General features: G+C 46.3%; 2 protein-coding genes across 3 annotated transcripts in view; one reads left to right on the top strand and one right to left on the bottom strand.

Moving 5' to 3' along the window:
* The window catches only part of CRLS1 (cardiolipin synthase 1), a 4892-nt gene extending 250 nt beyond the window's left edge, over nucleotides 1-4642 (top strand). The window contains exons 1-7 of the mRNA XM_042822942.1: nucleotides 1-107; nucleotides 482-619; nucleotides 1196-1325; nucleotides 1755-1840; nucleotides 2256-2324; nucleotides 2676-2767; nucleotides 4134-4642. The exon at nucleotides 1-107 is cut by the window's left edge and continues 250 nt beyond it. Of these exons, the coding sequence (XP_042678876.1) occupies nucleotides 1-107; nucleotides 482-619; nucleotides 1196-1325; nucleotides 1755-1840; nucleotides 2256-2324; nucleotides 2676-2767; nucleotides 4134-4221 (710 nt within the window). The 3' untranslated portion in view covers nucleotides 4222-4642. The remainder of the gene's footprint in view (nucleotides 108-481; nucleotides 620-1195; nucleotides 1326-1754; nucleotides 1841-2255; nucleotides 2325-2675; nucleotides 2768-4133) is intronic.
* Nucleotides 4643-9110: 4468 nt separating this feature from the next.
* Nucleotides 9111-10739, bottom strand: part of STUM (stum, mechanosensory transduction mediator homolog) — a 37800-nt gene continuing 36171 nt past the window's right edge. For both annotated transcript variants that reach the window (XR_006170764.1, XM_042829973.1), the window contains one exon: nucleotides 9111-10731. The gene's annotated coding sequence lies outside the window, so the exon portion shown is untranslated. The remainder of the gene's footprint in view (nucleotides 10732-10739) is intronic.

The raw sequence follows: 10739 nt of genomic DNA, 5'->3' as shown, positions 1-10739 counted from the left end.
GGAGCCCCCTCGGCTGTGGGGCCGGGCCGCGGCGGGCGGGGAGCGGCGGGGCCGCGCCTCCGGAGCCACCTCGGGAGCGGAGCGTGGCCGGGCGCTATGCCGAGCCGGTACGCGAGCCGCGGGAGCGGGGCCGGGGGAGGGAGGGCCGAGCGCGGCGGCCGCGCGAGGTCGGGGCCGCTTTCGGTGCACCGAGCCGCCCGGGCCGTCCCGCCGACCGGCCGCCGGAGCGCCTGCATTGTAGCGCGGAGCCGCGGCCTGCCGCAACAGGTGTGCCGCACACCTTAGAGCCTGCGGCGCACGGCGTGCTCCCCTGGGGGCGAAGTGCGGGCCGAGGCGGGCACCTGAGCGCCGAGTTGTGCCGCCCTGCTCCGACGGCGGGGCGCTTCCCAGGCGGGCGCGGCTTCTGCCTGCCACGGCTGTGCGCCCATTGACGCCGAGGTCCGCCTTCCCGGCCTGAAGTGTTTGCTTTCTTACTTTGCAGTATGAAAACCCGTGGACGATCCCAAACATACTGTCAATGGCAAGGATGGGATTGGCGCCAGTTCTAGGCTATTTGATTGTTGAAGAAAATTTCAATGTTGCACTAGGTGTCTTTGTTTTGGCTGGCGTAACGGATTTGGTATGTTGACGTGAGTTTGGAAATACTTTGGGGGTGTACAGTGTGGGTTGCTATGATCCCATCGATGTGCGTTGGAGTTTAGAATCTGTCTCACATGGAAATTATACTCTGTAGGAGGAGATGAAGTTTGTCGTGTTACATTTGTTGCTTTGTAGCATCCTACATCCCTTGTGGGGATGTGGTGCTGACCATCCCCAAATGGGCATTGCCACTATGCTCATGTATTGGAGGTGTGCTGGTGTTGGCAGGTGTGCACAGTGCACCCGCCAGAGCAATGCTTGGTGAATTTCAGATGTGCCTTTTCAAACGTCAGTTGTAGCAATTGTTTGTTTGCTTGTGGGCTTTTTGTTTGTTTGTTTTGAATATTCAGAACTGAAAGTGTTTAAAGACTTCCAGAATCTAGAATGCAATGCGGGTGGGGGTGGGAGGGATGCAAGGACCTGCTGACAGGCTTCCTCATAGATGCACAGCTGGGTTGCGTTGATGTTCATGAAACCTCGCTGTAACAGCAGCATATGACACCTGTTTTTATTCTTTGCTTTTTAACACAATATTCCTGAATGTTGTTCTTTCTAGTTGGATGGGTTTATTGCGCGCAATTGGGCTAATCAGAAATCAGCATTGGGAAGTGCTCTTGATCCACTGGCTGATAAAATTCTCATCAGTGTGCTCTATGTGAGCCTAACTTGTACAAACCTTATCCCAGGTGAGAAAATGTCATTGCTTGCATGCGCTGTACTAAAAGTTAATATTTCTTCTGTAAGTTAATATTTCTTCTGTTTCTGGAAGGAAAACCATGTTTAGCTCTTAGCAGCTTGCCAGCTGTGCTTTGCAATCTGTTGCTTTTGAATACTCAAACAAAACCCAGCTCCCTCCAGCACAGATAGAACACACTGCTGCTACTTTCTTCAAAGCCAGCTGTTACATCCAAACATGTAAGATTTCCTAGACAGGTTAAAGCCATCAGATGAAACCTTTTCAGAAGTCATGTTAAACATCTTCAGTTGTGCCTAAAACTGTTTCAGAAGTTGGCAGTGCTTATTTCTTGCTTCATGTTTTGTGTTCTTTTTTATCATGCTTTCTTCTTAATCTTGGACGTGGTTTTTCACTAGATCCTGTTGGCTTGGTTTTTCAGTTTCACTTACTTCCATGATCATTCTGAGAGATGTAGCGCTCATTGCTGCTGTTTTTTACGTGCGATACAAAACTCTTTCTCCACCGGTGAGTGTGTAAGACCAAACAAAATGTTGTGAACGTGTCATCGTTTTTTAGTATGACTGAATCTTTTTATATGCTATTACGTGTATATATAAAGAATAAGCGTGTAACAAGTTGTAACCAAGAGATTTTCCTCTAGTCCTGATGGTTGTCCTAAACTTGGGTGGATAGCCCAGTGCTTATTGTGCTGGGTTTGTGAACAGAACAGTGTTTTGTAGAATAAGTTTGAGTAAAATGAGCCAGAGCTACTGGTAACTTTTTCTCCTGCTTCTGTACGATGGCTAATAGTTCATCTCAGGGCAGTAGTAGTGTAATTCTCTTGTACTGTAATTGCTTTTTTGTTGTATATCATGTGAAGATGTATATCAAACTGAATGTGTTAGAACTGCATTTATTTTTCCCTTTCCTCTCCCAACAGAGAACACTCAGTAGGTATTTTAATCCCTGTTACGCTACAGCCCAACTAAAACCAACGTTCATTAGCAAGGTAAGAGTAGTAACATATTATAAAATTTCTCCTTAGTTGGGGCAGTGTGTAGTTTGAGGGGACGAGGCTGGGTACAGTGGGTACTACTGGGTCCAGTGTCGAGATGGTGCCAGCTGACTTGGAGGCAGCTGAAATCCTGAAAGGTTTTCACCATGAAAACCAATCAGGACATCGTCTGGTTTCAAGCATAGGAGATGTTTTGTTGAAAGAAGTTTTAAAATATTTTTTCTAATTTTTTTTTTTTTTTAGTAGTACACAGACTAATATTTAAACAAGTAACAAAACTGTATATTGGCATTCCTTGTGCAATACACTTCATTTTGGCCACGCTTCTTGTTTTGCTTATACCAGATGAACACAGCGGTTCAGCTGATTTTGGTGGCGGCTTCTTTAGCAGCTCCTGTTTTCAATTATGTGGACAGCGTGTATCTACAGACATTATGGTAACCTATCTCTTCATCTTTAGTGTGGTTATTTAAGATAATTTAACATGCTTCTTAAGAAATGAGTAATTGAAATAAACAGTTGAGTAAATTGAAATTAAATAGTTGTGGGAGACAAAAAGGTGATGCTCAAATGATCTCAGACCCCAGTGGCTGAATTTTTACATGTTTATTCTTAGCTGATGTAACAACTGTGTATTTATTATTACTGAATTTGTGTGAGACTCATTAAGATCCAGGAAATGCAGTGAAGAAGGAAGGCTTTAGAAAAGCCACGATGTACACAAGTGCAAAGTGTGTCTTCAGATTAGTATCAGAGGAGGGGGAGTGGGAAGTGAGGCTGTACAGGTTTCTTATATTCATGCCATAAGTACCCCTGAATGAAAACTTGATATCAGTAAATATAGACAGGAACTATTTTCTTACTTTGCTTTAGACTATACCTACTGTCCTGAGATTTAGATTTCTGAAGCATTTTTAAATATCAGCAATTCCTCCTAGACTATGGGAAGGAAGGGGAGGCATCAAATGAAAACAGCCCTACTGCAGTGCACTTGAAATGCCCACCTTGGGTATCACTGCCATCACTGGAGACCTGAACAGCTAATTGTAGCTGACAGCAGGTGTTACAAGTGGCAATATTTCTCCTAAGGTGTTAGGTAAGAGTTCACAACCAAGAGACTGAACTGCAGTAGCAGAATTACGTAGTAACCGAGTTTAAGGGAGTAGAAGATCCAGTATTGCGTGCCATTTAAAAAAAAAAAAAAAGTCACTAAAGCTTTTTAAGGAGTAAGGAACCTGTATCTTAACAGCCAAATGTGTTTTTCACCCTGTTGGAAAGCTAAACCTGGAACTGCATGTGTGAAAGACACACCTTGCTATTCTCTGGGACTCTGTGAGAGTTAGCGTGTTGTTAGTAGTGAAGGAGTGCTGGGTGTGACTTAGCTGGGTGCTGTGTGAGTGTACCTAAAAATAGGATAGATGAGCCTGGCAGTGTGTTGACAGAGGGCTGTTACTGACTCCCACCTGAATGGTGTCAGCCTTTGACACAGAGCAGCGCTGCTAATTTGGAAATAAATGATGGTTATTACATAATGTCTGAGAAAAGACCAAAAGAGGCTGAAGCCAACACTTGTGCTTTAGCTGTGGAATTTCTTAAAATAAGTTCAAGTCTTCTGTGTTTTTTTTTTTAACAATCCCTTTGTGCTGCAAAGTGATAGCTTCTCACATCAGTCAGTTCTTAGGCCAGTAACAATTATGGAGGCTACAGATATGGAAGCAGATTTGTTGTCTTCTCTCAAACAAGTGTTAATGTTTACTGTTGTGCTTGAACTCAGATGGCTTACAGGAGCTGTTTTCTTCAAAGGTGCATCACAGCTTTCACAACGGTAACATCTGCGTATAGCTATTACCACTATGGCCGAAAAACAGTTCAGGTGATAAATAACAAATGAAGTATTCTTGGGAGGACCTGGCAGCATGGTTTGCTGTACTGAAGAAGATGGTTGTAATGCAACTGGGTTTGTGAAAAAGAGCTTTGTTTTTCTGCTTGAACCATGGCATCGCAGTGAAATGAAGTTTGAACGTGTATTGTGTGTATATATAGAGACTTTTCAATGTATTTTTAATTTGTTTAAAGATAAGGTTCTTTATAAAAACAAATAAATAATGTTCTTAAACACATGGGTTACTAATTGCTGCCATACACATCTTTAATAATTTTATATTGTTTTTGAAGTCAGAAATATGCACTTCTCACCAGCGTTTTTGGCATCTTCGTATAATACACTGACTAGATCCGAGAAGAAAAAGCAATTGTAAGAATGTGTCTTTGTACCTCAACCTAAGTCAATAAAGTAGCTTTCCTTATTAGGATTTATGACATATTTCAGCCTGCAGCAGAACAAACAATGTGATCAAACAGAATCTTCAAAAGTCTAAATAGGAGTGATAGCAAACACGGTGTTTCATTTTCTGGGGTAATTTGGCAGGTGCTGAAGAATTACTTCTCTCCCCTGTCCCTTTTATTTTTTTTTCCTGTTTGTTTTTTATGCAAGCAAATGTTAACTGTACTCAGCAGAGAAGAGTTTTGAGTCTCAGAATGGCCAGCTGTGCACTGAGCAGTCTATCCAAACAAAGTGGGCATGGAGTTCTGTTTCTCATTACAAATGATATCTACTGATTGAAACAAGGTGCATCTCCCATGTCCACAGTTGCTTGAGCTGGGACCTTTTGATGTTTGGCATTGACCCCCGTGATCATTCTTGCCTGCTATGGAGGCAGCACAAGCCAGTTAAAATGGAAAGCCACTAGAGAGTTTATATTTTGCTTCTGATTAATATTCACTGCATTTCTGGTTACTCATCCACTTCCATTATTTCTTCTGTTTCCATTCGAACTTTCAGTTACAGTTTCCCTTTAACTGCTGGTCACATTTCATTTTTTTCTGCTTCTGCTTATGTAGCAGCCCCCTTCTTTCCACTTTTAGTGACTTTCTGCCTGCATTGTAGACTTATGCTTCAGGAGCAGCTGTCTTTGAAAGTTCCTACTTCTTATCACACTTTTGTTCAATTTCTGGCTACGCTTTTATTTTGATTTCCAGATATGGTACCACCCCCACCTCCCCCATTGCATTTCTACTTCCAGTTACAATTTTACTTCTAGTTACAATTACATTTCTGATTTGACTTCTGGTTCACCTTCCTTTTCCACTTCTGGTCACATTTTTCCTTAGCAGTTCTCTTTTGCCTCAGAAGCAAACCTCTTCTTTGATTTTGTCTATTTAACTTCTGATCTCATTTTGTTCAACTTCTGTTTCCACATGTGGATACGGTTTTGCTTACAATTCCAGTTTCTTCCCTTTTCCACTTTTACTTCTGGTTCCATTTTTACTTAGCCTTGGTATAAGCGCTCTTCTTTGAAGTAAAAGCATGACTGAAACCAGAAGTGGAACTAGAAGTATATGAGAAACTGGCAATGGAAGTAGACCCAGAAGTGAATGCTAAAGTGGGATCAAAAGTAGAAGTGAAAGCAGAAGAGGATTTAGAACTGGAAGCGGGGGTATAACCAAGAGTATAACCAGAAGTGGAAGTGGATGGAGAATCAGAAGTGAAACAGAATTTTGATCAGGAGTGAAATAGGAACTTTCAAAGAAGATAGCTGCTGCAGAGGCAGAATAATGATAGGAGGGTAGAAGGCAGCTGGTAGGATCCACCTCACTGTGCCAGCCTGCCCTGCCCTGGTATGGCTTCGGTTGGAAATGGTTGGCCTGGGATGGGTTGGCTCAGATCAGGGCAGCTTGACCCAGCACAGGGCATGTTGGGTTGGGTCAGCCTGGCACGATTAGAATAGCACAGTTGGCACAGATTGGCTTGATACTGTAAGCTGCTTGATCATGAAACGCTCTTAAGTCTCAAATTGGACTGTTTGGAAGAAGGCATTCTTTATTCTTGGCACTAGATGCACAGGGGGATCCTTCCACCTAATTGCACATCCCTGATACAAAAGATCTTTCTTACGCAGAGGTTTTCCCGAGCAGTACGTGCATGTTCAATACCTCCCCCTGGATCATTAACATGGGCTTCTGCTTCCTTGTACGTGTTCAGTCTTTTTGTGGTGGTGGTTCTGGCACCTTACTGTGTTTGCTCATTGAACTCTGTATGGGAACTGTTAGGTCGTGGCAGTGATTGAACGTCTGTTGTAGAGGCGTGGCTAGGCGTAGGAGCACAGGTGCAAGCAATTAATCCACCTGTGAGACTGGATCCATCCCTCCCTAACCTCACTTAAGTGCCAGCAGCTGAGAAAGAAACACCTCTATTTGGAGATTGCTCCCCTCTGGAAGGTTCCGGTGAGCCCTTGCCTTTGAGATGGGGTAATTCCTCATCACAAATAGGCTATTCTGAGGAAAAATCAGCCCCTGTTCCTCAGGAGTAACCTCAGGGAAACCCAGAGGTATCCAGTGCCTGCCTGTCTGCAGCCTTCCTGCGGCAAGTGGAGCTTACTCCCAGCCCAGGTTTTCCTTCCCTTGCTTTCTTTCCGAGAATACAGCTAGGTGGTGCTGCTGCAGCACAGTGTCTGGGCTGGCATGTATTCAGTCTCCGGAGAGATCTAACTCTCACCAGCTAAGTTTTCTGCAAATGCTTGCACAAGACGGTATCTCCCCAGGGAATCCTATGCAAGGTAGGAAAGCTCTCCCTCACACTGTGAAAGGTATAATTCCAATCCTTTTTCCTACCTCAGTCCTTTTTTGCTACAGCCTGGCATGTGCTGTTTGACATTTGACCTTTTGTCCTTGACTCTGCCATTTAGATCTCTGACCTTGATCTGCCATCTTTTGATCTTAGACCTTTGCCTGATTTACTTCTTAAGCTTCTGACACTGACTCAGGTTTTTTGACCTTGGCACCATGACCTTTTCGCATTTTGGCATTTGACCCTTGACGTGGTGACCTTTGAATTCCATCCCATTACTTGTAAGTCAGTGACCTTTTGTCATTTAACTGTGATCCTGGGACCTTTTGACCTTTGGCCTTGTCTCCATGAGCTTCCTTCCCTGCTGTGGAAGCAGTATAAGCCAATGAAAATGGAAAGTCAGTAGAGTGTGTGGATGAGAGGAAAAGTGATGCAATATGCTGCTTTCCTCTCAGCACAGAATCACAGAATGGTTTGTGTTGGAAGGGACCTTTAAGACCACCTCATTCCAACCTTGCTATAGCAGGGACGCCTCCCTCTGACCAGGCTGCTCACAGCCCCATCCAGCCTGGCCTTTGAACGCCTGCAGGGAGGAGCATCCACAGCCTCTGGGCAGCCTGTGCCAGCATCTCACCACCCTCACAATAAAAAATGTCCTCCTAATATCTAGTCTAAATCCACCCTCTTCCAGTTTATAGCCGTTTCCCCTCACACCGTAGCTATGTGACCTTATGAAAGTCCCTTCCCACTTTCCTGTAGGCCCTTTCAGGCACTGAAAGGCTGCTCTCAGGTCCCCCCAGAGCCTTCTCTTCTCCAGGCTGAAGAGCCTCAACTCTGTCAACCTGTCCCGGTAGGGGAGGTGCTCCAGCTCTCATGTCTCAGAACAGATGTTAAGCAGGAGCTTCCTGGCTCATTTTCCCCAGAACCTCTTCACTAGTTTCGTTTTTTAAGTCGTATTTATTTTAGATGGTCTGGAAACTGCCTGTACACTTGAGGGTCAGCGTGTGAAGGACCTCAATGGGAGACCTGTGTGACGCAGGCTATAGGGCAGCAGATGGGGTCAACCCGGGCTTCACATCCTGCGGCTTTGCATACTATCAAGGCTGCTGTGTCTCCAGAACACACGGCACAGCTCTCCTCTTCCCGCCGTGGTTGCGGGGCGCGCGGCGCTGCACGGCTGCAGCCCGCGAGGTGGCGCCGCAGCACCGCCGCTGCTCCCGCGGCGTCACGCGGAGCTCCCGCTGGGCTGGCAGCCTCGGTCCTCCTCCACAGTGCTCTGATTCTCCCTCGCAAACTCTCTCCAAGGCGTACTGTGACTGCAATATCATTTCTGGGATCGTTTTTTTTCTCCTCTCATGGCTTTATTAGGGTTCATACGCATATTTTAACAGCTTGACTGTAAGGTTTATGAGATTAGCACGTATACAACCTGCGCTATTCCTATTTTGCCCCCAGGTGAGCTCCAGCTGTGGAGATCAATTCCAGGTGATGACTGTCACCATGAACATGTCTGGATTGGTGCTGGTAGGGTCCAGCAGCCCGAGAAGGTTCCTGTGTTTGGGAGGGGGCTGGTTTCCATGTCCTGACCGGTGCGTGCAATGTGCCTGGTGTGGAGTAAAGGGAATGGTCACTGCTGCTCTTGGATAGTGGCATCCAGAAAGGGACTGCTCAGTCAAAATACTCAGTTGCATTTTGGTGGGCTGTCAGCCCTGTGGGACCTCGTCCAAGCAGAACTCCCCAGTTGAGCCTGCAGGTAGCTGACACACCCGGCAGGGACCCCATGCAACCCCACCATGATAACTTCATACCCTCCCCAGAGCCCACCTGCCCAGTGGCACTGGCTCACATATGGGAATGTGACCAGAGTCGTTTCAAAGTGCAAAGGTTGCAGAAAAGCCCGAAGTGAGACAGCACCCCGCCAGCTACAGGGCGGGCTTTGCTCTCACTGCCTCAGCAGCGCAGGGATGGCCACACTGAAGTGAGGACTCCAGTCAGGCCTCTGCTGCCCCATGGGAAGAAATCTCATCTAAATTCAGGCCTGGTAGAGTTTCTCTTGGCTACGTAAAGAGAATGTGTTTCATTCCAGCTGTACAGCAATAGAATATATTTAACTTAAAAAAAAAAAAAAAAAAAAAAAGAGAGAGAGAGAGAAAGAGAGTGAGAGAGAAAAAATCCACAGTATCAAAACACAGCACATCACAACCAGTTGGCAACATCAGTGGACACACAAGCCCTCCTCCATGACTGCAGGGGTCAGGTCAGGCACCAGCACAGAAACAGAATGCAGGCTGAATGTCAGGGCACCAGCACCAACTCCATATAGGGAGCAGATGATGCACACAGGCATCAGTTCCCTCCTCACTAGGGCAGAAGCATACCAAGGGAGTGCTGCTGCCCTTTGGGTGAGTGCAGGGAGAGGTCACAATTACAGATGATGGGGACGAAGGATTGGTGGTAGGTGGCAGGGGCTCCTGCTGGGCTTGTTGCACTGATTCCAGCTCATCTGGTGCCACGGTCACTTGGAATGGTATGCAGGTAGGCTGGAAATGCTGAGTTCCAGATCAGACAATGAATCCCCAAACTGTCTGAAAGTGAACTGTGTGCACAAACACAGAGAAACCTCAGCTGGGAACCACATGCGTGCATTGCCACTGAGCACCTGGGAGAAGCCTCCACTTTGGGCTGGAAGGAACATTAGGTCTGTCTGCATTTATGGCTCTTCTTGGGCCATTCTGAATGCCAGCGTTGACATGTAGAAGGCGTAGTTCAGAAGGAATAGCTCAAAAAAGAAGTGTGTTTGTGAGACAAAGCCCTGTGCAGTGCCCCCATGGTGCTGTGCAGTGGTATGGCGAGAGGAGACTCTGCTGGCTGAGCATGCGCGTGGATCATCCCAAAAAGGAGAGAATGCAACACCAGGATGGAACAAAGCTGCCCCTGAAGAGTATCGGCCCTGTGAGTCTTCATGTGTGGTCTTCCTGGAGGCGGAGCTCTGAGTAAAACATCCCGCAGCACAGAGGCTGTGCCAAGGAGCAGTGTCCAGCAAAAAGTCTGTAGTGAAATGTGTGGCAGCTGATGCACATGGGGAGGAACATGCAGCTTTCTTGGGATTTGGGCAGGACAGCGAGCATTTTCCACAGCCCTTTTTCTGTGATAAGTACAGAACTGACAACACCAACAAATTCATCAACATTTCCACGCTCTCCCCATTGCAGTGCTTCAGCTGCGAAGCTATTTGATGACTCACTACAAATGCAGAAAAGTGTTTGGTTTGGTCTCTACCTGACGGTGCTTCCCGACAAGCAGTGAAGCAGCATTTGAGCCTGGCTGAAACTGTTTCATTGCAGCCCTTTCTGAAAAAAAGCCTGGTTTTCACAATGAGGAAAGAGCAGCAGAAAATAGTTTGTTGATGGCTGATGGTGGCGAAGCAGTTGCAGTCTTCATCAGTTACTACTGCTCTTTAGCTTGCACCTAAAACATTTATTCTCACAAAGTGAAGGATGATATGGAGCCAGCTCAGTGCCACACGCCCAAGTCCAAGTTGGCAGCTGGATTGTGTGCAAGGATCAGCAAGAAGCACGGCCACAGCCTTCTGGTGTTTGCTGCACTATAACTGTGAAGGGAGGCAGAGGGGAATGTTCTGGTGGAAGCATCAGCTGATGTGTCCAGTGAGGAGGGGGTCAGGGCTTTGCTCCTGCAGGCACGAGTGAGACCTCCAGGATGCTGTGTGCTCCTGCAGCAGGGGGGGAATGAAGGTGCTGGGTGATTCCTCTGGCCCTAAAAAA

The sequence above is a fragment of the Centrocercus urophasianus genome, unplaced genomic scaffold, assembly GCF_019232065.1.
Source record: "Centrocercus urophasianus isolate 14NV4802_14NV808 unplaced genomic scaffold, USGS_Curo_1.0 seq_10, whole genome shotgun sequence".
NCBI lineage: Eukaryota > Metazoa > Chordata > Aves > Galliformes > Phasianidae > Centrocercus > Centrocercus urophasianus.
This window is presented reverse-complemented; position numbering and strand designations above follow the sequence as displayed.